At 43.4% G+C, this 26,051-nt stretch overlaps 2 protein-coding genes and 4 non-coding genes across 7 annotated transcripts; all 6 read right to left on the bottom strand.

The window, feature by feature from the left end:
* Positions 1-1,502: 1,502 nt before the first annotated feature.
* Positions 1,503-5,918, bottom strand: C5H18orf32 (chromosome 5 C18orf32 homolog). 2 transcript variants are annotated; one of them, XM_074994352.1, is made up of 3 exons: positions 5,827-5,918; positions 3,975-4,228; positions 1,503-2,419 (listed from the first exon to the last, which is right to left on the bottom strand). In XM_074994352.1, exons 2-3 carry the CDS (start codon positions 4,200-4,202, stop codon positions 2,348-2,350), a joined length of 300 nt encoding a protein of 99 aa, XP_074850453.1. In that variant the 5' UTR covers positions 4,203-4,228; positions 5,827-5,918; the 3' UTR covers positions 1,503-2,347. The 2 variants fall into 2 exon arrangements, with proteins under 2 accessions (XP_074850453.1, XP_074850454.1); XM_074994353.1 differs by having other exon boundaries at positions 5,823-5,901.
* A 2,776-nt stretch (positions 5,919-8,694) lies between these two features.
* On the bottom strand, positions 8,695-18,451 carry RPL17 (ribosomal protein L17). The gene is made up of 7 exons (XM_074995793.1): positions 18,408-18,451; positions 17,176-17,228; positions 17,045-17,085; positions 15,097-15,231; positions 11,112-11,210; positions 9,639-9,830; positions 8,695-8,785 (listed from the first exon to the last, which is right to left on the bottom strand). Exons 2-7 carry the CDS (start codon positions 17,213-17,215, stop codon positions 8,738-8,740), a joined length of 555 nt encoding a protein of 184 aa, XP_074851894.1. The 5' UTR covers positions 17,216-17,228; positions 18,408-18,451; the 3' UTR covers positions 8,695-8,737.
* Positions 9,476-9,540, bottom strand: LOC142013957 (small nucleolar RNA SNORD58). The gene has a single exon (XR_012645832.1). It is a non-coding gene; the product is annotated as a small nucleolar RNA SNORD58 (small nucleolar RNA).
* LOC142013956 (small nucleolar RNA SNORD58) lies at positions 10,013-10,078 on the bottom strand. The gene has a single exon (XR_012645831.1). It is a non-coding gene; the product is annotated as a small nucleolar RNA SNORD58 (small nucleolar RNA).
* On the bottom strand, positions 11,277-11,343 carry LOC142013954 (small nucleolar RNA SNORD58). The gene has a single exon (XR_012645829.1). It is a non-coding gene; the product is annotated as a small nucleolar RNA SNORD58 (small nucleolar RNA).
* Positions 16,178-16,244, bottom strand: LOC142013955 (small nucleolar RNA SNORD58). The gene has a single exon (XR_012645830.1). It is a non-coding gene; the product is annotated as a small nucleolar RNA SNORD58 (small nucleolar RNA).
* Positions 18,452-26,051: the final 7,600 nt, after the last annotated feature.

The raw sequence follows: 26,051 nt of genomic DNA, 5'->3' as shown, positions 1-26,051 counted from the left end.
GGGAGAGAGCTCTCCCCTCAGTTTATCATCATCAAGAAACAGCAATATCAATGTTGACAGGAGGGCAGCCAAACCATTTTTCCATGCAATAAATACTCCCAACAGTAGAATGAGATTGCAAATAAGATCTATGCTGATAAGTTTAATTCACTTACCACCTGCCATTTAAAAGACTCTCAAACACTCGAAGTATAACAGAGGATTGCTTCATTAACTGAGAAATGCAGTTACCTCGGGGGTGGAACATGGCAGCTGTTTAACAGTGCATAACATTTTAGGATGGACAGAAAAACATGTATCCTCTGGATTCCTCAGAGGAATTTAAGTAGGTAAAATATAATTAATATTAAATAAGACATCAGACTTAATTGAAACTGATGTAAAAAGTAGTGTAGGATCTTACTGATCTCAAGTGGTCATAGGCCCAATTTTATGTTTTCTCCAAAAACAATAGTAATTCTTGGGCCTACCAAATCAGGCACTCTCAACCTCTCTCTTTCTGAACCCTCCCCCATATACTATAAAACTCCACAGCCCACCTGTGCCACAATAGAGGGAAATGAGGCTCAGCTTGCCTGGAATAGGCAAGACCTAAAAAGTCCAGGAACCCAAAAGTGTCTGGGAAAGAACAGGTACTCCCTAGGAAATGTGTTTGAGGTAGTCTGCAGACATTCCTTGGGCAGAGAGAGATGGACAGGTGCTGTTACTCTCAGAGAACATCTGCTGGTTAAACCAGTGTGGTTTCTTGCCACACATCCTATCTTTCCAATGCCCTTAATGTCTCCTTGAAAAACTGCCAACCGCCTTGAACTTTTTCCCTGTACACTTGCTTTCCATGTCATCTACCTACCAGCTCCTTGAGTTTGCCCAAGTCTGCCTTTTTGAAATCCATCTTCATTGTGCTGTTTCCCTCCTACCTTTCCTTAAAATAATTATTTTGTGACCAGTTTCCCCAAAGCTGCCTGCCAAATTTCCTATTTGTGAAAATCAAATCTAGAAACAGCCCCTTTACTAGCATTCACCAGCACCTTGTGAAATCAAAAAAGTGGTTTCCCCTACATTCCAAGAACTTGTTGGGTAATCTGTGTCCTGCTGCGTTATTTGTCCAACACATCTAGGTGGATAAAGTCCTGCATCACCACCACGTTCTGATGATTTTGTCACTTGTTTAAAATAAGCCTGCTCTCTCTCTTCTTCCTGGTTAAATGGTCTGTAGTAAATCCCTGCAGTGATATCACCATTGTTTATTATCAAGAATGACATTTCAGGAGGGTGAGGAGGTAGCAGCCATGCATACCATGAGCCATGCTCCTTCTTCTTCCCATGCCCCTGACTGTCAGAGAACAAGACAGACAGACCTGGTCCAGGAGAAGTCAGGAAGTAATCCACAAACAAAAGCAAGCAACTCAGAGGTATAAGCACACAGATTGTTTCCATCTACATAATAGTTCCCTGAGCTCTGAGACTTAAAATTAAGTTTTTAGAAAATAGAACTATAAACATTTCCATAACAAAATGTTTTAATAAGATTCCCATTTGTTATAGTTACAAATTACACAAGCAAGTTAAACGGATTTTTTGTGGACTCATTCTAAATTCTACAATTCTGACATGTACAATCATAACTACAGAGGCTTCCACATAACACAGCATGAGACAATTACTATATTCCTGCCATTCCATTGTGCTTTTTTTCTGCTTCCAATCAACTAATTAATCAGGTAAATATTGCACTATTTTAGCTTATTGGTTACCAAGTGAAGCTCTCTTTTTATAGATTTTTTTTTTATACAACTGCCAAGACACGTGCTGACATCCTCAATGCAATCCATAACATCTTTAGCAGGTATGAGGAGAGTTATAGCTGTTAGGAGCTAGCCAGTCTTTTACTCTTAACACATTACTCCATCAGGCTATAGTGGATGAAACCTCAACCTTTTCCAGTATTGTTGTGCGAGCTGAAATGAAATTGGAGTTTCAGGATCTACTGTAAAATACATGGACTTTAGATCCATTAAAAGGCAACTATAAGAATTTGACACGTTTAGAATATAAAGCTTTATTTATTGATAAAAATAAATTAGTCTAGGATAATCGAACCACATCACTTGACCTGCATCAAAGAAGCAGAGATTTTCAGTGAAGAAAAGTAATAAGTATAGTTTAAAATAACTTCTCAAGCATATTAAATAGAAAGGTGCTTCGTCCATTTCAGTGGCAGAGGAAACCTCTGTATAAAACAACTAATGCTTCCTTTCAGGTAAAAAGGTGACCAAATCTCAAAGTTGGAACAGTATCAGCAGTTCACATTGCACAGAGAAGAGAAGTTCTTAATGAACAAACTCCTTTAATCACTCTTCTTAGAAACTTCCGTTGGTCCATTTGCAGTGATTCCATTTGCAACCCCATTGCGTTCAATCTGAAATTGCAAATGAGATAGTACCATGAAACAATGCCAAAGAATAAGCAGTTCTGAAGCACATTTACTTAGTAGGCAATGAACACACTTCTTCAGATTGGTGTACATAATAAGAATCCAGGGTTTACATAGCTGGGGATGGGGGCAGGAGAAAGGAGGAAAAAGGTGTGTGCGTGCGTGTGGAGGGTCACCTGTCATTAACAGGACCAATGGAAGAAGTTCCACTGTCCCTATTAATATCTCTCTCTCTCTCAACCACACCCTTCTTTACACCTCTCCTCATTCCCCTGCTATATAAACCCTGGATTCCTATTACAGGAAACTCTTCATATCCAGCATTCTTTTATCCAGAACTCTCAAATAACTGGCATTTTAATCAGTAAATTTTAGTTGTTTTCTGTAAGTAAAGTATAGTGAAATTAAATACAAATATACATAGTAATCTGCATATAATTGTTTGTTTCTTAATATCTAATCTTATTTTTCTTTAGCGTTATGCATCGCTAGGTATCAAGAATGTTTGAATACCCAGCAACCTCCCCGTCCTGGGACTGCCAGATATAAAAGTTTACTGCATCAGCTTTACTTCAATCTAAAAATCTGAAGTGGGTCTTACCTAATAATAGTTAGCCTTTAAGGTGCTACAGGACTGTGTGGTTTTTGTGAAGCTACAGACTAACATGGCTACTCCTCTGAGACTACTGAACAGAGAGGCAGCCACGTTAGTCTGTACTCCAACAAAACAAAGCAGCAGAAATGTAGCACTTTAAAGACTAACAAAATTATTTATTTGGTGATAAGCTTTCATGGGAGAGACTCACTTCCTCAGATCAAGTGGGTCTGTCCCATGAAAGCTCACCACAGAATAAATCATTTTGTTAAAGGAAAAATTCTTCACATTCAGAACCAGAGTTTTGCTGCAGAGGAAAGAATGAAGAGAAAAGTTCAGAACAACTGTGTCAGTTCTAAGAAATTTGCACCAACAGTCATGCTGAAATTTAAAGAAGGTGGGTAAGGCTTATATACAATCCTTACTGTTTAAAGGGCCAGAGGGGGAAGAAATGTATTTTTTTTTAGTTACTAAAGTGCAATTATAGTTAAAAAAAAATTCCCATAATGGAAAAAACCACACTTGAAACATGTTTGTCAGCAAACACCCCCTTGTTTACTGGGACTGCAGAGCCAGTACAGGAAACTGGCTTCTTTTCTGCTTCACGCATCATAGGAACTATCATTTAAGATTTAATTGCTGATATTTTTGTAGTGGAAAATTCAGAGGCAGAAAAGCTCTGAACTATTAGACATATCAGGGACAGAGCATGCCATTCCAGAATGTTTCTGTTCTCTCTAAGAGATCTCTGAGGTTGATTCTGGGTAATTGTTCTTCCTGTTTGAGAAAACCTGGTTAGACATTTACAAACTGTCATATTTGAACTTCCTGCCAAAAAACCCAGCATGCCCTCATGACTCCCATATTGGACTGTTACAGAGGTCTCTCCTTAGGAATTCCTTCTTTGGCTATTTCCCTCTAATATGCATCAAATATATTACTTACCTTATAAGTTCCAGAATCATCTGATGAGCCTAGGTTTGTGCCTGAAGTCCCCAGCATTGTTCCTGTACTGTCTCCTTGGCCTTGTTCAGGGGCCAGTGATCCCTGCACAGCTTTCTTAGGCCATATACGCTTAATGAAAGGTGAAATTATAGGGTATACATATGGCTCAAGGAATTTCTTATAGACCCAGAGCAAAACTGGAATGACGATACAAGGAATGCACACCATGGTTCTTTCTGATCCTCTGACTGAATCTGTTGAGATGAGAGGCAATAAAATAGCCGTGGGAGAGGGGGAAAAAAGATCACAGGATTGTCTTAGTTTTAAAAATTCTTAAATCTTACTTACAAATATCATTCCAGTGCCCTAAGTTTGTAAAAAAAATTACTTTAAAGTTCTAGCTTACAGAAAAATGTCTATTGCTTGCTCTTCATCCTGCCAATAGCTTAGACAACAGAAATAATGGAACTGTTTCTATAGTTCAGTGTTGGGGTTGCAAATGATTCAAGGGGAAAAAAAAAAAAAAAAAAAATCAGTCCTCACTAAATATTATTTTAATTGAAATATTTAGAACTTGTGTAATTATTTAGAAACTGATGTTAGTACAGTACCAAAGTTTGGGTAAATGTTTACAAAAACTATGTGAAAGTGCCTTTGTGCTGTCAAATTCAGCTTTGTTGGAGGACAACAGCAAAACTCAATTTCAACAGGAGTAGGAACATCCTCTTGGTAAAGTTAAACCACATACAGTATTTAAAGTATGTAACTTAAAATAAGGACTTCAAAAAACCTACAGTCAACATAATGAAGAGCTTTACTTAGTCACTCTGGTCTTCCCCTTCATGCTGCATAACCTGAAAGTTTCCATGTTTTTATTTATTTAAGAAATTCAGGTGCTGTGCGAAAGATTAAGATTGAAGATTTCATGAAAAATAATCAAGTGAAGGCTGATTAACAGAAGGGAAGAGATTCTTGTCAGAGTTGAATTCTTTGTTTTCCACAATATCTGTGTAACAGTGCGGATACTTTAACTTCGTTAAAGCATCAATCAATCAATCAATTGCAACTCTTCCACTTACTTGTGCCACCAAACAATTTGTCCTATGAGACATTGCCTCACCCCAAAAGTCTTCCAGCAAAATCCAGAATTAGCAACCAAAGGCATTTCAATGGCCACATAGTTTCAAGTTCAGCATTATCTTTACACACAAGTTTAATGTTTATTTTGTGAAACAAAGCTGGACTTGTAAAGTGAGAAGTATTATACAGAAAAGCACCCGTTACTGAATGACACGCAGCCCTTCCATAGCGACCCATCAAATTTAAGATTTTTAAACGAGCAAAAACGTGTCCTTATTTTCACTTTATGACACCCAGATTCCCAAAAGGATTTGGGCCCAGAAGCTCGAGGGAACTAGTGAACACAACTCCGGGAGCCCAGCCACCCCAACAGTCCTGCCAAGGTTTAAGGCACAGAGCAACCGCGCACGCGCACCCTGTCGCGGATTTCACCAAACAGGAGGGCACGCACCCTCATGCGGGAAGAGTGTCGAGAGCACCAGAACTGCGGGGGAGCAGGCGGGGATCAGTCCAGGGACAAAACAATGGAAGGGGAGAGGGGGTTGGTGGGTCAGTGATAATGGGCGCGGGGGGAGGAAATAGGGTCTCCCGTTTTCGGAGGATGATGACGCAACGGTGACGCCAGCTCCCGAGGAGGTTAACCTCCCCCGGCCCTCCGGAGCAGGGCCGGTGCCCGCCGAGAGACAGGGCGGCATAATTTGAATAGCCCCACTCGCTCTGAGCGACAACGGGTGATAGCCGGACAAGGGATCCCTGCCCATAACGCACCCACCTGCCGTCTTCTCTTCCCACCGCGACCGCGACCGCCTCAGACCACTAACGGCGCCACCCGACCTCTCTGTTTAACCCCGCCCCGGAAGCCGATTCTTCACTTCCGCCTTCTGGCGTGGCTGACAACGTCATTGACCAAGCACCAATGGGGAAAGGATCAGATTTGATCATGTGTCTAAACCGTACCGGAGCGGGCTTGTCGGCGCCCGCTACACCAGAGGAAATGCGCTAGAGCTACTATGTCTTGTCCCCTCTGTGCAACCGCAGGGCAGCTGCTAGGGCAGGTAGAGTCCTGCGGGAGGCGCTGGCCAGCCGTTCTGCTGGGACGTCGGGGGAATGGGCTCTTCCAAACTGGAGGTGCCGCCCCTAGCAGTCACGTGACATCTCCCACACTAAGTCCATGCGCTTTGGTGGGTAAAACCCATTTCCCAATGGTTTGAGCCCGCTAAACCAGGGCTGTGAGTTCAACCCTTCAGGGGGCCAGGTAGGGTTCTGCAAATAAATTAAAAAAAAAAAACTGTCGCGGTCGGTGACAGGTCCTGCTGTGAGGGGCAAGAGACTGGACTTGATGACCTCTCAAGGTCCCTTCCAGCTCTGTGAGATACCTATCTCCGTTGGTTGCAGGGAGATAACATGTTCCTGGGTGTATATAGCAGCCAAATAAAATAGAGTAATCCCTCAGTTTATGAAGAGGTTGCGTCTTGGGCAACCTTCACATAAATCAAATTCTGTGTAAATTGGTGGGGGCAGGGAGATCCCTGGAATTCCCCTGGTGGGCAGGTACATGCCCACATTCCCTTTCCCAGAGGTATCACCCCCTACTCCTCCTCTTCCCAAGACCTGGGCCATGTAAGAGCTGCCCAGGAAGCCCAAACTGCTTAGCACTCTAGACCATCTACAGTGGACAGAGAATCAGGGTGCCCAAAAATAGTCCCCAAGCCTATGTCTCTGGAAGTCAGAGGGATACAGGAATCAGGCTGTAGCCCTGGTGAGTTTTCTGAGGAGTTAACCTGAGAAGGGATTGTGGCTGGTCAGTTTCCCAGGTCACCTAAGCAACAGGTAGCTGGGAACCAGGCTGCCCCCTGGTTCCCAGCCACTCTGGGAGCCAGGAACTGATCAGCCCTGATGGGATGGTCAGTTTCCTGGCTCCTGCAAACCCAGGGGAACCAGGAACCAGACTACAACCTGGCTCCCATCTCCTCAACTTGCACAAAAATTGAAATTACATGGGGGTTGCAGGAACATAACCCTTGCATAATTCAAGTATTAACAGTATTGTCCAGAGTTAACAGGATTTTTTTTTTAATTTCTCAGCTTTTCATATCCTATAATAAGCATTGCATACATAAATGTGGAGGATGTCATTAGGGGAGTGGCTTTGCATTTTGTGATTCAGTGCATGATGACTAAAAGGAAATTTAATTCTATGAATCAAGGCCACATCTGCTGTCGGAAGGATAAATGGATCTAGTGATAAATCAGTGGTTAATTCTTCTCTCTTGATAGTTTTATTATGAGAGAAAACTGAGCCCTCTCTAAATGTAGACTTATGAATATTTTGTTACTGAAAATGGAAGGCTAAATGCCTCAGACACCTGCAAGTCATGGCAACAATAACTTGAATTATCACATTGTTAGTCACAAAACCAAAGAATATAGTGCCACTGCCAGTGATGCACTTGTTGCTGATCTAAAAGGCTAAGTCTAGTGCAGTACAAAACTTAAGTCTTACTGTATCATGTGTTCTGAACTGGCATGAAAGCCAGCAACAGCTAAACAGTGAAGTGGAATGCCATGCAAAGGTGATTACTGAAGACAAAATGGTAAAAAAAAAAGTTTGACTTTTTTTCTCAACATCATTTTGATGAAATTTCAGGTGCACATGAATGTGGAAAAAAAGTGGAAAAAAATTATGCGCCGTTGTCCACAAGTAAGCTATTGCTATATACATGGATGATTAAAAGCAATGCCTGTGTTTGCTAATAACTCAAGAGTTAACCTCAGTTGTACAACACAAAAGATTTTGGTGTAGTTTAAAGCTGTTGCAGATTTTTGAGAAGGTTTTTGCCTGCTGTTGCAAATGGAGTACCTGCTCCAAGTGGACCAAAGGCTAGATTTCAGTTTATCAAAGCATGGGATTGTGTAGAAAAACTTCTTAAATCTAATCACATCATGAATGGGGTTGTTAAAGTTGCAAACTCAATCTGAAGTGGCATCCACTTCATTGAGAAAAGCCACAAATCTGCAATAACGCTAACTATGATTTGGAGCTAAACACTGAAGTTCAATAGATGAATTGTGAATACCTTGAGAGGCTCATTTCACTTAAGAGTTAATTATCTTTTTGAAGAACATTGCAAGTGTTAATACTAGGGAGTTCAAAGAAAAAACAAAGTATTCAATTTTTTTTAAAATATGCTATTTTTCACTAACACAACCTACCCCTTGAAGAAACTGCTGAGACAAACTATGACAAAACAGTTGAAGTCGAGACCTTTGCACGGCACATCATTCAGCTTGTGCCAGCTCAGAACAAATTGTATGACAGGAAGACTGGATGTTTATACTGTAGTGGCTCTGTTATTTATCACCTGGATGGTTGCAGCAGATTGGACTTTCTTGTTTTTAACAGACTGCGCTGCTGTGTTGGAATTCTGCCCAATCTTATGTGCTGCACTCACATATTGTATGGCATGAATGCCAGTCAGTTTAGTAGGCACACTAATGATGTTGAAAGCAGAGTTTTGAAGACTAAGAATCCAAACCAGCAACGTGAATATTTAAATAGGGCAAAAGACAAGTTTTTTAAAGTTATGCTCAACAAAGCAAAACCCTGAAAAAGTTCATTCAAGAAAAGGTCACAATAAAATCTGAGTTCTCTCTTTTATTTATGTACATCTGGTATGTCAGATTTACTCCCGAGCCATAAGTTTCTGCTTCTTCAGCTTCTTTTGAGATATCTGAAAAATACAAAGGGAAGAATTTAAGTTTGCCACCACTCTGTGTCTGACCTATCCATCCTCATCCTCAAAGGAAACATGCAAAACACTGTCAAAAGACGACTCAACTTTGTTACACATTAAAAATCAAGGCCTTAACACAAACACTGGATTTATGATAACAAGAATCTGTAACCCATTAATTCTGACACACACACCTCCACCCACGCTCCCCTCCCTCCCCATAAGGTTATTTTAATAGACCAGCCCACCTTAAGTGGTTTCTTAGACTATATGTTAACTACTTGTTCAATCCCATATTTAGATGCAACACTCTTAATGCCTTTCCCACACCTGAAGAAGAGTTCTGAGTAGCCTGAAAGAGTCTCTCTGAAAGGTAACCTAACCTGCCTCTCCTGGAACCAACACTGCTATAACAAGGCATACTCTGGAAACCCTTAGAAATGGGACCAGCCTAAGTACGTACTATTTAGCTACCTGTCATCTTAATGAGGCTATTTTAATAGATAGCCACTTTAATATAACTGAACTCTTTTTAGTTTGACATCATCATGAATTTGTCTTCAGTAACAACTGTAATATTTTTAAAACAGACTGGAAAGCATGAAAAGGAAAGCCATCCTTTCCAGTGAAGTTATTTATAGAGAATAATTTAATGTTCTGAATGTCATTTAAATTCTAACACTTATGATTGCTCAGAATGCATTTTTTTCCATGGTTATTCCAAAGCATCCTAAAGATAGTCATCATAGCATAGACCTTTTTATACACACAGACAAATGAACAAATCCCTAATAAACAAGTTCTGAGCAAAAGACACTAAATAATGTCACTATTAAGTAAGTTATAGTACCTTTTTCTTCTGAGCAACTTCCTCTTCCGGCTTTGGAACAATCTGTTCCTTCTCAGTGAGGATCATCTCAATATGACAGGGAGAGCTCATGTAGGGGTTGATACGACCATGAGCTCTGTAAGTACGCCTGCGCATTTTGGGGGCCTTATTGACCTGGATGTGCTCAATTACCAGAGAATCCACATCAAGACCCTGAAAAAAATGCAACAGAAACTTGTAAGATTTATTCTAGGTTTTATTTTCTTCTGTGAACATTTTGGTTTGTACCAAAAACAGCAAATCCCAAAATTATTATATGGGAACATGTATTAGCTTATCACAAAAGTACATAGCAGTTTAATGGAAGAATTCACCAATAACCAAGGAAGACATTGATGGCTCAGAACAGAAGTTGGTTTCATTGTTATTCCAAAGGTGTCCTAAGATAGTCATCACTGCCACCAGATATCTCTACAATTTAGTCAGAACATTATAAACAAGATCCAGGTTTTCCATGTATTCAAAAAACCCATACTGTTAATTATACTATGGTCCAATGAAATGTATTCCAACCCAAAACAGCTTGTGCCAAATAAATCTCTTAGTCTTTAAGGTTGTGGTGTCCAGTACGTTCACCAGTCACCCCATGTGGCAAAACAGGATACCAGTTTGACAATTCCAGCTCCAAAGCTGCATGCAGATGGTGGAGCCTTTAAACATGGCTCCTCCCAGGGCCACACGAGTGCCACCTGCCCACACACATGCCCCACCCTGGTAGGAGAACTGTGTGGCAGCTTCTGTGGCCCTGGTGGTTCTGTTGAGTCACCAGGATTAATTTAGAATGGGAGGCTGTGGGTTGCTGTGGTGAATACAGATGGATGACAAGTGTAGCAAGCTTTCAATTACTACTGGACACCATGGCTTTAAGGCACCAAAGAACTAATTTTTTTTTTTTGCACTGAAATAGACTAACACAGCTCCCTCGCTCTGAGACTATGGGCCTTAAGAGACTTGTTTCTCATGCACACATACAGTCTTTATATGGTCACATCGATAATTTAACATACAAACCGGGCTTAATTTGTAAGGTTTCCCATCTTGTTTTGTGCTCCAAAGATTTGCTTAATTTAAATATTTTATCTGACAACACACGAAACCAAAATCCAAGATCCAGACCTGTGTATACAATTCAAAGCTCTCCAGACTCCACTGACTTTTCAGGATTTTTTTTTCCTCCTGTTTGTTTTGTTTTGGAATATCTGGATCCAATGTTTTCAGCTTCCTTTAAGACCTTTCCTCTCACATCCTCTTACCACTAACAGAGTATGTTCACACACAGTCTCAAGGCTGGTAGTTGCACTGCAGCTGGGAAGGGGGGCTCCTGAGAACCAAGGCACTCTCCCAGTCCCTACCATGAGAGGGCAGGGGTGCATGCCCCATAGTTAGGGGACCACAACTTTAAACTGTGCATGGCCATTTGCATTTTTAACCTACCTTAAGTTCGGCATTACTCTCAGCATTTTTGAGCATATGCAGTAGGAATTCTGCACTCTTTTTAGGCCAACGTCCCTGTGTCCAGCCCCACTGTTTAGCCTGGAACATTAAGAATTTAGTTGTAGTTTTACTCAAAACAAAAACAATCACAGGTTTTTTGCAAAGGTTGCTCAGACTACACATTTCTTTTCATGGTTAATCCAAAGGTGTCCTAAGAAAGTCATCACAGCAACCAAAATTAAAAAGCAAGTCTTAGCCAAAAATATATAAGGAAATCCCCCTGCTTTTTTAAATTAAGACACCAAAATGACTATTTCTTTTCCAAATGCAACTCACCCTCCACTGAAGCTTTCAATTCCAATCTATCAATATCCAGGATCAACCCAAACTACCTGTCTGTTCATTTTATACAACTATCCAGGCTGGCTGTGTGTACTGTTTTTTGTTTTGTTTTTAAAGCTATGACTGCTATAAAGTCAGCCAAACCCAATGAAATGAATGTCTGAACACATTAGTTCTGACTCAGAGCTCTGCTAATGACTGCTGCCCTGGATCCCTAAGCAAAGAATATCTACTATGGAAATTATATAGCAGCTTACATTCATTAGACTGGATTGAGCTTTTTTTTTTTTTTTTAATTAAATTTATGCTCTAGATAAAGCACATTTCTGTCTGTCACCAGTGATGGGATGCACATAAAATCATAGAACACTAGGACTGGAAGGGGCCTCGAGAGGCCATCGAGTCCAGTCTCCTGCCCCGACGGCAGGACCGACCACTATCTACACCATCCCTGATAGACATCTATCTAATCTGTTCTTAAATATCTCCAGCGAGGGAGATTCCACAACCTCCCTTGGCAACTTATTCCAGTACTTGACCACCCTGACAGTTAGGAACTTTTTCCTGATGTCCAACCTAAACTTCCCTTGCTGCAGCTTAAGTCCATTGCCTCTTGTTCTCTCCTCAGAGGCCAAGAAGAACAAGTTTTCTCCCTCCTCCTTACGACACCCTTTAAGATATCTGAAAACCGCTATCATGTCCCCCCTCAATCTTCTTTCTTCCAAGCTAAACAAGCCCAATTCTTTCAGCCTTTCTTCATAAGTCATGTTCTCCAGACCTTTTATCATTCTAGTTGCTCTTCTCTGGACCTTCTCTAATTTCTCCACATCTTTGTTGAATTGGGGTGCCCAGAACTGGACACAATATTCCAGCTGAGGCCTAACCAGCGCAGAGTAGAGCGGTAGAATGATTTCTTGTGTCTTGTTCACAACTAATCTGCTAATGCATCCCAGAATCATGTTTGCTTTTTTTGCAACAGCATCACACTGTTGACTCATATTTAACTTGTGATCTACTACAACCCCTAGATCCCTTTCTGCTGTACTCCTTCCTAGACAGTCTTTTCCCATTCTGTATGTGTGAAACAGATTATTCCTTCCTAAGTGCAGCACCTTACATTTATCTTTATTAAACTTCATCCTGTTTACTTCAGACCATTTCTCCAATTTATCTAGATCATTCTGAATTATGACCCTATCCTCCAAGGTAGTTGCAACCCCTCCCAGCTTGGTATCATCTGCAAACTTAATAAGCGTTCTTTCTATGCCAATATCCAAATCATTAATGAAGATATTGAACAGAACTGGTCCCAAAACAGACCCCTGCGGAACCTCACTAGTTATGCTTTTCCAGCAGGGTTGAGCACCATTAACAACCACTCTCTGGGTACGATCAGCCAGCCAGTTATGCACCCACCTTATTGCAGCCCCATTTAAGTTGGGCTTGCCTAGTTTGTCAATAAGAATATTATGCGAGACCGTATCAAATGCTTTACTAAAGTCTAGGTATACCACATCCACTGCTTCTCCCTTATCTACGAGTCTCGTTATCGTGTCAAAAAAAGCCATCAGGTTGGTTTGACATTATTTGTTTTTTTACAAAACCATGTTGGCTGTTCCCTATCACTTTACTACCTTCCAAGTGCTTGCAGATGACTTCCTTAACTACCTGCTCCATTACCTTTCCTGGCACAGAAGTTAAGCTGACTGGCCTGTAATTTCCTGGGTTGTTCTGATTCCCCGTTTTGTAGATGGGCACTATATTTGCCCTCTTTCAGTCTTCTGGAATCTCTCCTGTCTCCCATGACTTTCCAAAAATGAGAGCTAACGGCTCAGCTACCTCTTCTATCAGCTCCTTGAGGATTCTAGGATGCATTTCATCAGGTCCTGGTGACCTGCAGACATCTAATTTTTCCAAATGGTTTTTAACTTGTTCTTTTTTTATTTCAAAAACTAACTCTACCCCATTTCCACCAGCATTCACTGTGTCAGGCATTCCTTCAGACTTCTCTGTGAAGACCGAAACAAAGATGTCATTAAGCATCTCTGCCATTTCCAAGTTCCCCATTCCTGTTTCTCCCTCCTCACTGAGCAATGGCCCTACCCTGTACTTGGTCTTCCTCTTGTTTCTAATATATTTGTAAAAGGCCTTCTTGTTACCCTTTATGCCTGAAGCTAGTTGGAGCTCATTTTGTGCCTTAGCCTTTCTAATTTTACTCCTGCATTCCTGTGTTATTTGCCTATGTTCATTCTTTGTAATTTGTCCTAGTTTCCATTTTTACAGGATTCCTTTCTTAGTTTAAGATCATGCAGGATCTCCTTGTTAAGCCAAGGTGGTCTTTGCCCGTATTTACTATCTTTCCTACACAGGGGAATAGCTTGTTTTTGGGCCCTTAATAATGTCTCTTTGAAAAACTGCCAACTCTCCTCAGTTGTTTTTCTCCTCAGTTTTTCCTCCCATGGGATCTTACCTACCAGCTCTTTGAGTTTACCAAAATCTGCCTTCCTGAAATCCATCATCTCTATTTTGCTATTTTCCCTCCTACCAGTCCTTAGAATTGTGAATTCTATGGTTTCATGATCACTTTCACCCAAGCAGCCTCCCACATTCAAATTCTCAACCAAGTCCTCCTTATTTGTTAAAATCAAATCCAGAACAGTTTCTCCCCTGGTGGCTTTTTCAACTTTTTGGAATAAAAAATTGTCTCCAATGCAGTCTAAGAACTTATTGGATAGTCTGTGCCCTGCTGTATTAGTGTCCCAGCATATATCTGGATAGTTAAAGTCCCCCATCACCACCAAATCCTGGGCTCTGGATGATTTTGTTAGTTGTTTAAAAAAAGCTTCATCCACCTCTTCGACCTGGTTAGGTGGCCTGTAGTAGACTCCTAACAGGACATCAGCCTTGTTTTTTACCCCTCTTAAACTAACCCACAGACTCTCAACACGTCCATCTCCTATGTCCATCTCCACCTCAGTCCAAGTGTGTACATTTTTTATATATAAGGCAACACCTCCCCCCTTTTTTCCCTGTCTATCTTTCCTAACCAGGCTGTAGCCTTCAATACTAACATTCCAATCATGTGTATTATCCCACCAAGTTTCTGTGATGCCAATGATATCATAGTTGTATTTATTTATTAGCATTTCCAGTTCTTCCTGCTTATTACCCATACTTCTTGCATTGGTATATAGGCATCTTAGATATTGATTTGAACTTTCCCCCCAGTTTTTTCCTGGCCCTCTTTTTCTCTGACATTGTTGCCCATGCTCCCTCCTACTTCCGACCCATCTCCCAGGTTTCCATGTTCTCCACTTACCTGCGGGCTTTGCTCCCCTGTCCCCGGCAAACCTAGTTTAAAGCCCTCCTCACCAGGTTAGCAAGTCTGTGTCCGAATATGGTCTTTCCCCCTCCTCGAAAGGTGAACGCCATCTCTGCCTAGCAGTCCTTCCTGAAATAGCATCCCGTGGTCGAAGAAACCGAAGCCTTCCCGGCGACACCATCCATGCAGCCAGGCTTTCACCTCTAGGATGCACCTGTCTCTGCCCGGGCCCCCACCCGCAACATAATGCAACCTAGGCCTCTTCTACCATGAGATTCAGTAATTCAAAGAGTCCTTTCAAAATTCAATCTGAACTCTTACCTGGGCACATCTTCCAACTCCACCATTGTAACGACGGAAAGGAACACACTGCTTTTTTAAGGTTACATCCTTTAAGTACTTAGTGGCTTTCCGGATATGCATGCCTTTGATAGCTTGGGCTGTCTCACGAGTGTTCTGGGGGTAAGGAGAAAAAAAAAAAAAAAAAAAAACCAGAGAAAATATTATACATTCATGGATAGGCTTCTCCAAAAGTTTTATTGGCCATTTAAATCCTCTTCCTTCAAAGCCAGTGTTCCCACATTTCTGAGGGTTACAAACCTCACTACCTGCAGCAGCTCCTGGTGCCCAGGAACGGGTATGAAAGGTACACTTCATGGGCAGGAGCAGCGCCACATCTGGACCATGGTGGCAGCCAGCAGCTAGGTACCTGGCCGGGCACATCACCACCCCAAGGCTGGGGAGCACGCCTTCTCTACCCCAGTGGGGGACTGCCATGCCCCCATGAACACTCCTCTATACACATTATGGGGGCACAACCCAGTTTAGGAACATCTCATCTAGGCACTAAGACCACCCTCATCATAACATGAAGGTATTGAAAGATCATATTTTTCTTGATTCTCAGAAAACAAGACAGTGATTATAGTTTATTTTTGGCTGCTTAATTTGTGACAGCATAGTTTGACAAAAGCAAAGATTTTTTTATTTAGCTCTGAATGCAGTAAGACATTACCCATCTAAGAGTGAATTCCACACTCATGGACTGGCTTATGAAAGTTGTACTTCCTGCACCCATGAGCCCCATCCATTTGACACTTCAACTGGCAGTTGTGTGGTTCTTGTATAACCTAGCTGCTCCTGTAAGTCATACACAAATTATTCAAATCCACTCATATTATGGTGGGGACTGAACTGATTTAATAACTATGTCATTCATTACTTCAGAGCCAAATAACCAGGAGACTGAGTTTTAAACCCTGTTTTCAGAACTGCAGCCAAAAAAATTAAGGAAACCATCTTAATTTCAAAGCCATATAAGGAAACTGAAAGAAGGGGGATGAATTAATAGCTTTCAAATATAGGAAGATGCATGATAAATGAAACAAACTCTGGAAAAGTAGCTGCTCAGAGTTCCATTTTCTTTTCATGATTAATCCAAAGGTGTCCTAAGAAAGTCATCATTGCAGCCACAAACTATTTCTCCAACCATAACGGATACACCTTTTCGTATGTAGACAGATGTTACACTGCAATTATTCAAATGGTTGGTATGACATAAGAAACATGGGCATAATGGTCTTTATTAACAGCCCAAATATTAAGTTTAGAATACTCCTCAGACGTCCGTACCCCTATGCATGCAAATAACAAAACACCAAAACCAACGTATACTAATACCTTCCCACTGTCTGAAACACAAGTATTGGACTAGATGACTGCTCTGATCAGATATCAATTCCTACACGTTCCCTTTATAAACAACTACTTTTACAACTGTTGTGTATCAGTGCTTCTCAAGGTGGGGTACGCATACCACCAGTGATACGCAAAAGGACTTCAAAGTGTACACGTCAAAAATAAATTATGGAAAATCAGGAGATAAGCCCTGGGATGGCACTGCGAGAGGGGGTATGCCAATAAGGCCAGAGTCACAAAAGGGATATGTGAATATTTTAAGTTTCGGAAACACCGCTGTATATAATCCTGTAAGCAAAGTCACTGGCACACAGACTCTCTTATTTCTGTATTTATGGATACAACTACTAAAAATAGATTTAACAGATTCAGAGGCCAAAAGGAACCATTGTGATCACCTATTCTTAAACAGTAAAAGTCCACTTGCTGATGCTATTTTATACTACAGTACTTGCATAAGTAGTAACTTTACCAAAACACAAAGGAAACAGGCATTTTCTTCTAAAAATAATGGTTTTTCCATTCTTTATGATCTCAGGGAAAAAAAATTTCAAACATAGACTCTGCATACCTTGAAGTGGACTCGAAGGTTAGAACCCCTTGACTTGCATGCTATGGAAACAAACAAAAAAAAATTTTAAAATTACAGAGCCTTATCAGTTTCTCAAAAGTGCAACATACACTTGGAAAAAAATCACTTACATTTTGTGGGGTTCTCTGGATCAAGTGAGTAGCGGACCATTTTCCGAGCTTAACTGTGGAAAACATTAATGAAGAATTAAATTTCAAAGTTCTACCCAATATGTTATTTCTTAATTTAGCTGTTATTTCTTAATTTGGCTGTTCGGAAAGCCATTTTCTTTGCACAATTAATCCCAGAACAACCCAAGATAATCCATCACTGCAGCCAGACATCTCCTGAAAGCCATTTTTAAAAATAGTTCCTTTAACAGCTGATAAAATTAGAATACAAACAATAATACAAGTTTACAAGAGTAAACACACTACAAATATATATGTATTTACAACCTATTCCATTCATATACCACTCACATTGTGGCTGGTTATAATACAAAGTTAATATATGCTGGATCCCCCAGAACTCCCGATTACATGAACAGGGACTCATGAATTTTTTTTATATAGAACTCCTTGTGCAAACTATACATGCATGCACCCCCAGAGAAACCCTGTAATTTTAACCCTTTCTTCTAAAACATCTTAGCCTCCAGTGGATTCAGAGAGAAATCTGACCCTTGCCTTAACATTTTAACCTCAGTACACTAGACATGATGATGCTCAGGTACTATATAAATGATAATTAGGTTTGACAACGAGTAAACAAAAATATTCTAGACAGCGAATGGGATCTTCAGCAAGAAGCAACCTAACTTCCCCGCACAACTCAGCAGTACACAGGGCTCTTACCCACTCTAGTGCGAAGGCCGGGGCAGCGCTCTGAGAACAATGCATAAAGTGTCTGCGGCTAGTGAGTGAGCCAGCCAGCCAGCCAGCCAGGTTCCCCCCGACCCCCACTACAATGAACCAGACCGGTCTCCGCCCGCCTTCTGCTATAATGAACCACCAGCCCGGTTCCCCTACCCTCTCGTCCGTTCCCCCACTACGGTCTCTCGCTCTGACACAGGGGCTCTGTCGCTCTGCACCCCGCTCCCCTCCTCACCAAAGCTGATACATCCGGGTCTTTCACAGTTTCCATGCTGTCCACCATTTTGCTCCCCCTCCCTCGTCCACCCTAAGGCGGCCCCACTCTATTCAGGCTCTGGGCACCGAAATATCGGTGCCGGGAGGCGGCTGGGACTATCCCCTCGCCGCCCGGTGCCAGTTCCCAGACTCCCAGGGAAGGATGGCGCTGAGGGGCGACGGATTGAAGCCGAGACTGTAGCAACCGGGCGCAGCAGCTATAACAAACTCACCTCGGAAGGCGCCCTCACCGGGGAAAAGGAAGAGCAAAGGCTGCTGGGAGAGTTCGCGAAACCTCGAAGTCTCGCGTGATTTTAGAAGTTGGGATGGGATTTCAGTTAGGGAGTGCAGTGGTGGTGCAGAGCTGGACGATAGACGAGAAGGGCACCCAGGCGCCGTCTCCAAATAACACGTATTTAGGTAATTCCAAGTGTGCTGCAGAAGGCTAAAAGTAGAGGAGTTTGGGTTTTTTCGCCAGTAAGCACTGAGACACTCAGCGCCTTAAGAAAATGACAGAACTGTGTGAATTCAAACTTATAATTCATGTACCTTTACATAATGTTCTTCATGTCAAAGAATGTCACAGAACATCCAACACTGGGGATGTGGTGGGCACAATGGCAAGAGGGCCAGAACCAAGACCCCAGATCAGTTTTGTTACTTGTCTGAATCTTTGTTACTAGTCTGAATGCGGAGTAGGGGTCCTGGGCACTACCAGGCTATAAAATACAGCAATTGAATAATATATCATTTAAAAACAGCAATTAGAAGCATAGGACTGGAAGGGACCTCAAGCGGTCATTAAGACCAGGTCCCTGCACTCATTAATAATAATTGATTAATAATTTATAAAAAGCTCCCCACACATTATGCACCCATCATAAAAATCCCAATTGGCAGACACAAGAAGAATTCTGTGGCACTCTTGCAGGAAGTAGGTATGTGATTATAAATTGACCCTGCCACAAAATGTACAGTTGTTCGCGAGCAGGTATTTGCGCTATGGCAGCACTAAGCACGTCATAAAACTTGTCTTTTACTTCCAGTGTGGCGTACAGGGTTGGGGCATAAGCGCTGATCAGGTGGACAGGACCGGCGCAAGTTTGAAGTATGAGCTGAAGGAGTCTTTCTGATCCACCCATGACTAATTCCACCATTTGTAGAAGGGTGTTTCTGATGGCAAAGCCAACACCATGCTCCCTGGGTTCTTCTCGGACTTTACCCTGCCAGAAGAAGGTGTAGTCCTTTTCCTTTAGAGATCCTGAATCTGCGAGACGCATCTCTTGCAGAGCAGCAATGTCAACTTGGAGCCTCTTCAGTTCCTCATTGATGACAGCAGTCTTTGGGGTGTCGCTGATGTCCTGAAGATGTTCAGTCAGACCTGTCAGCATGGTCCGCACATTCCAGCAAGCAAGCTTAAAACTTTGATGGTTTCCTTTTCTTGTTGATTTTCTTATTGGTTTGCCTGGTGCTCAGATTTCAGGTCACTTGTCAGGTTTGGGAACCTTAAGCCTCACGCACCCAGTGAGGCAGGGGAACTGTGGCAGGACAGTACCCTATTGGCTGGGGACTGCCCAGCTTGAGGCGGGCGGTGACTGTCCAGTGAGATGCGATGATCTCTCCCACCGTCGGCGGCAACCCCTGGCGCTCGTTGTCTACGCCAATCAAGCAAGAGCTTATAACCGGTATCTGTTACCTCCCGTGTTGGTTCAACGCTGTTAGCGATGCTGGAGTACCTCTCCAGGCGCGAGCTTGGGCGATTATTGGGACCCTGGGCTGCCCAGATGCCAGTGTTCCCCTCTCGGCTTTACTGATATAGTCCAAAGGCGAGGATAACCTCTACGTCTGGTACCAGCTCAGCTGCAGGAGTTGCCGGGTCAATGCCAGAAGTTGGCACAGAACCGCCTTAGGACTCCCCTCCGGATTTTCTGTCAGGGTTTACTCCCTTAGCCTTGCTCCTTTCCAGGATAACCCACAAGGCAGTGGGGCATGGAGAATGTGGGTACGGTCCCACTACCTCTTGCACCTCCCTGGCGCCACATGTCCCCAAAGCTCCCCATGACAACCACCTCGCCTCCCCAGGACCCTCCTCCCCACCCCTCTGCCTCTCATCGGCTACCATCACCCCCAGATCCTCCCTCCCTGTCCCCTTTCCCCCCCTCCACTCCCATGTCTCCTGACTGTACCACACTGCCCCCATCAGTTCTCGTTGCCCCCAGGTCCCCCTTCCCCTGGCCTCTCCGCACCTGGCCAAACACTGCTGCAGCCCCATGTCCTCCAGGAAGGCGCCGATCTCACAGCCCAGCCGCACCCTGGGTTCCAGCCAAAGCTACTAACTCTTCATCTGGCTACGGCTGTCCCTGGAGCCCCACAGATCTGGTGCAGCGCATGCATGCAGGGAGCGCAGGACTGGGCCTGGAAGCCATGCAATCTGAGCCAGCACGCCGCAAGCAGCCTCTGTGGGTGCTGCCATCCTCACAGCTGTACCAGACGCCCCCAAAGCACATGCCCACCACTGACATCCCTCGATCTCGCCCCCCCCCCAGCTCCTCATGCTGCAGCGGGTCCCTCAGCTCCAGCCAGCAGTTGGGGATGATGCTGCCCCTTACACCTGAAGAAGTAAGTAGCTCCCTCTAAGCTCCCTCTCTAAACTCCCCTCTTAAAACTCCCTCCTGTTAGCAACCACCCTGTTTGCATGCTCCCTGGTCGCTTGCCAGCAGGGCTTTAGAGCTGTGGCCTACCTGAGAGAGTCCCTCCCTCTGACTACCGCTCAGCCAATCAGCACGCAGCCTGAGCTCATGGCCAGCCTGAGCACATGGCCTTTCAAACAAATAAACAGACAGAACAGCACTCCAAACACCAAATAAACAGACAAACCCAGGCCCAGAACCCCCAAACCCAGGCACCCACACACTCCAGAGAGCCACTTACCCAAAAGGTGCAACAAAGATGATTAAGGGGCTGGAGCACATGACCTATGACGATAGGCTGAGGGATTTGGGCTTGTTTAGTTTACAGAAGAGAAGACTTAGGGGTGATTTAATAGCAGCCTTCAACTTCCTGAAGGGAGCTCTAAAGAGGAGGGTGAGAACCTGTTCTCAGTGGTGTCAGACAGCAGAACAAGGAGTAATGGTCTGAAGTTGAAGACAGAGAGGTGGAGATTAGATATTAGGAAAATCCACTTCACCAGGAGGGTGGTGGAGCACTGGAATGCGTTGCCTGGAGAGGTGGTGGATTCTCCATCCCTTGAGGTTTTTAAGTCCCAGCTTGACAAGATCCTGGCTGGGATGACTTAATAGGTGTTGATGCTGCTTGAAGCAGGGATCTGGTGAAGTCATCACTGACAAAGCCAAACAGATGGAGTTCTGGGTTGAGCACTACTCCGAGCTGTACTCACGCGAGAACATTGTGGTCGACTCAGCCCTCGATGCCGTCGAGCTCCTACCAGTAATGGACAAACTGGACCAGGAACCAACTGTGGATGAACTGAATAAAGCCATCGACAACATTGCAGTAGGAAAGGCCCTGGGCCAGGATGGTATACCACCAGAGGTAATTAAATGTGCCACAGACACTCTTCTGGAACCCCTACATGAGCTACTGTGCCTGTGCTGGAGAGAGAGAGAGGTTCCACAGGACATGTGCGACGCTAACATCATAACCTTGTATAAGAACAAAGGAGACAGAAGCAACTGCAACAATTACCGTGGAATCTCCCTCCTAAGCATCACTGGTAAACTGTTCACTTGCGTCATCCTAGGCAGACTCCAGAAGATTGCTGAGAGGGTGTATCCTGAATCACAGTGCGGATTCCATGCCGAGAGATCTACCGTTGACATGGTCTTCTCTCTGAGGCAGCTGCAGGAGAAATGCAGGGAGCAGAGGAAGCCACTCTATATTGCCTTCATCGACCTAACCAAGGCCTTCGACTTGGTCAGCAGGGATGGACTGTTCAAACTGCTCAACAAGATAGGTTGTCCACCACGGTTACTCAAGATGATCCAGTCTTTCCACAAAGACATGAGAGGAACCGTCCTATACGATGGCACATTATTAGATGCTTTCAGCATCAGGAGTGGCGTCAAACAAGGATGCGTCCTTGCTCCGACACTGTTCGGGATCTTCTTCGCACTCCTCCTTAAACACGCCTTTGGATCTTCAACAGAGGGCATCTTTTTGCACACAAGATCTGACGGGAAACTGTTTAATCTTGCAAGGCTGAAAGCTAAATCTAGGGTGCAGGAAGTCCTCATCACAGATATGCTGTTTGCAGATGACGCTGCTGTCATGTCACACACAGAAGACCAGCTTCAGAAGCTGCTGGATCGGTTCTCCAAAGTATGCAAGGACTTTGGGCTCTCCATCAGCCTAAAGAAGACAAATGTACTTGCTCAGGACGTTACTGTTTCTCCATCAATCAGCATTGACAACCATACGTTAGAGGTCGTCCACGAGTTCGTTTACCTCGGGTCCACCGTCACTGACACCCTGTCCTTGGAGACTGAGCTAAATAGGAGGATCGGTAAAGCAGCCACAACTCTGTCCAGACTCAGCGAGAGAGTGTGGAATAACAACAAGCTGTACACTTACACCAAAATGCAAATCTACAGAGCCTGCATCCTCAGCACCCTCCTTTACGGCAGCGAGACTTGGACCCTGCACGCCCGCCAGGAAAAGAGGCTGAACGTCTTCCACTTACGCTGCCTCAGCCGCATCCTTGGAATATCGTGGAAGGACAGTGTCCAACACTACCACCCTTGAGCAAGCTGGAATCCTAACTATGCACACCCTCCTCAGGCAGCAGCGGCTCCGCTGGTTTGGCTACGTCCGCAGGATGAATGATGGAAGGATCGCAAAAGACATCCTGTATGGCGAGCTAGCCTCTGGCAAAAGACCTCCTGGACGCCCCCAGCTGCACTACAAAGATGTTTGCATGAGAGACCTCAGGAAAGTAGACATCAAGCCAGACAGCTGGGAGGAGCTGGCAGACGATCGCAGCAGATGGAGGCAGGAAAAATACAAGGGCCTTCAGAAGGGTGAGTAGAGGATCAGACAGCTAGCAAAGGAGAAGCGAGCCCACAGAAAGCACAGCAAGGACCTGCCAGACACCCATTACATGTGCAACAGATGCAGCAAGGACTGTCACTCTCGTGTGAGTCTTCACAGTTACAGCCGACGCTGCAAATGAGGATGCCAAACGGAACTACGAAGGGCGCGATCCATAGTCTACGTAGACTGAAGGATGCTACTACTGCCACAAAATGCCTTTAATATTCCTCATGGTAATTGGTGCTGCTTGTTGTGCCTATTCAGACGTGTGAACTGTATATGCCTCAGAAAATTGATTCGGTTCTTTGTTCAGTATCTCTACTTTTCTTTTAGTCGGGCTAATGGGACTACTGGATGAGGTGAAGCAATAGAACAACAGTGACATGTTACACCAATGTGACTTTCATATATATTGTTTTATACCATGCAACAAAAAGTGAAAGTAAAATTTACTATATACTGGAGTGATACATAAAATTGTGTATGTCTAATGCTTAGGATGTAACCCTTATCTGTAAATAAAACACAGTAGATGACAGAATATACAGTTTCAGTTTATAACAAATTTGCTCTAGTAATTTTGGTCAGAAGCACTCTAGGAATAGTTCAGGATCTGCAGGGATAGCTCAGTGGTTAACAGACTGCCTTTGTAAACCCCGGGTTGTCAGCTCAGACCTTGAGGGGGCCTGTCTAGGGCAGGTTACATTTAAAAGAAAAAAAGTCAGAGATGGTGTTATGCCCTGGGGGACTGGACTCAATGACCTCTTGAGGTTTCTTCCAGTGTTGTGAGATAGATATATATATATATAAAAAACATGCATGATTTATAAACACCATACATACAGGAATATATGCGTGAAAATCAGGAGCTATTTTGCAATAGCAGTATTTTGGAGAAGTCATAGCTTGTGTGTACAGACTTATACTATGAAAGAGCTACAAGGAATACCTAAACCCTATAAGTGAATTAACATACGCCAGCTATTTACATCTCAGTGTACAACAAACTTGTGTGCCAAACTTCTCAGTGAATGAAAATCAGAAATAACCATGGCAGATTCTCAATCGTGTTGAAGACATGTATAGTGCCTTGTGTTTTATTTGCATATGCCTGGTTACTGTAGCAATGCCACCTTCAACCTAGTTTTATTAACTACTGGCAGAAGGTCACTTCTATTTACCGTAGGCTGATACATGCAGTCCACCATTTTTAAAAGAATAAGCAGCTCAGAGAGCAGCAGCTAGGTGGCAGAATAGCATGAGAATAAAAACAGAATTGGAAAGTGTTTCAACAAGATAAAATAATACTACACCCATCCCTCGCTATAGGAGCACTATTGGTTCCCAACTTTCTGCTTGTAGGCAAAAACTCATAAGCGGGGCACTAAATTACCATTAAATATATGTTAAAGTCTCTGATTGGTTCCTGATGCTCCTAACTTAGTGAAGGAGTAGCAGCATGTGGTGCTGATTTTGAAAGGTAAGTGAACTTTGGGTTTGGGTGGGACAGTTGGAGAGGGTTAAAGGCTGGGGGTAGTTCGGGGCCATGAGCAGGATGGAGAGTTAAAACCTGGTGGCAGCTCCGGTGGAGGAGGTTGCGGCTTGTTCTTTCAGGCTGCACCAGTGGCACCTGTGGGGGGGTGCGGCAGCTGGGGGGTGGTGTTTCAGGGACCAGGCTGGGGTGGGAGTTGGGAGTGGGCCAGGCCAGGGGGTGCTCGGGAGATGTGGGCTGAGGAAGTGTTGGGAGCGGAGCAGCTGAGCTGGGGCTGCGGATCTCTCTGCCCCCCCGGCCAGGGACCCTGCTTCTGGATCATATAAGCAGAGGAAGTTCACTTGTTGAGTGAACAAAGGTAGGTGTGTGTGTCCCCCATTTTAACGAGTACTCCTTAGTAAAGTACTCGTTAAACGAGGGGTGAGTGTACTGGGGAACACTTTAACCTCCCTGGACATTCAATAATGGATTTAAAATTAGCCATTCGTCTACAAAAGAATTTTACCACAAGACTACAGAGGGAGATAGCTGAATTGGAATTCATTTGCAAACTTGACACATTTAAATGGGCCTGAACTATCTTATGCATTACAAGGGCAATTCCCCACCTTTCATGTTCACAAGAAAGGGACACATCCTACTAAATTTACTTCATTAATTGGTCCTACAGATGACAAGTAATTTTTTTTCCCCTCTCCCCTAAAAACTCTGGATTCTATTTGTCTACTCCATACATCTGAAGAAGCGGGTTTTACCCACAATAGCTCATGACCTAATGTGTTAGTCTGTCAGGTGCTACAGGACTTTTTGCTATTTGTGAAGCTACAGACTAACATGGTTACCCCTGTGAGGATAAAATAAACTAAGCTGAGAGAGAGAAAAAAGTCCAGTAGCACTTTAAAGACTAACAAAATAATTTATTAGGTGATAAGCTTTTGTGGGACAGACCCATTTCTTCAGAAGTCATTAACAGAATGTCCCACTCCATTCATGGAGGTCCCATTAGTGGGACATTCTGTTAATGACCTGAAAGTCTGTGTTTTACTGAAAAGGAATTTTTCACAGCTGTTTGGAAAGAGAGGCTGCTGAACTCTCTTTTATATACAAATTCGACACATTAACACGTGGTTTGAACCAGGATGGCAATTTTTTAGCTCATTATAGGGGCTCTTTTACAGACTTTGCTTTATCTAATTCTTGATTCCCCCGCACTCCTTCTGCCCTTCTGCTCTCTGATTTGCTCACCTTGATAATATTTTTCTGATTTGTCAACCTTGATTACTATTTTTGGTTCTCTGTGCCTTAAATATTCATTCTGTTCTGGTATGGCTATGAT

The sequence above is a fragment of the Carettochelys insculpta genome, chromosome 5, assembly GCF_033958435.1.
Source record: "Carettochelys insculpta isolate YL-2023 chromosome 5, ASM3395843v1, whole genome shotgun sequence".
NCBI classification, from domain to species: Eukaryota; Metazoa; Chordata; order Testudines; family Carettochelyidae; genus Carettochelys; species Carettochelys insculpta.
The sequence above is the reverse complement of the archived record's forward strand: the minus strand, read 5'-3'. Positions and strand labels throughout refer to the sequence as shown.

Bases quoted from the DNA above. Each gene is read 5' to 3' on its own strand.
- RPL17 (XM_074995793.1), bottom strand. From the start codon at position 17,215: ATGGTCCGCTACTCACTTGATCCAGAGAACCCCACAAAAT. The intron at 17,086-17,175 runs GTAAGTGATTTT...TTGTTTCCATAG, and splicing joins TCCAGAGAACCCCACAAAAT to CATGCAAGTCAAGGGGTTCT. The intron at 15,232-17,044 runs GTATGCAGAGTC...CCTTACCCCCAG, and splicing joins ACCTTCGAGTCCACTTCAAG to AACACTCGTGAGACAGCCCA.
- C5H18orf32 (XM_074994352.1), bottom strand. From the start codon at position 4,202: ATGGTGTGCATTCCTTGTATCGTCATTCCAGTTTTGCTCTGGGTCTAT. The intron at 2,420-3,974 runs GTAAGTAATATA...TTGCAATTTCAG, and splicing joins ATGATTCTGGAACTTATAAG to ATTGAACGCAATGGGGTTGC.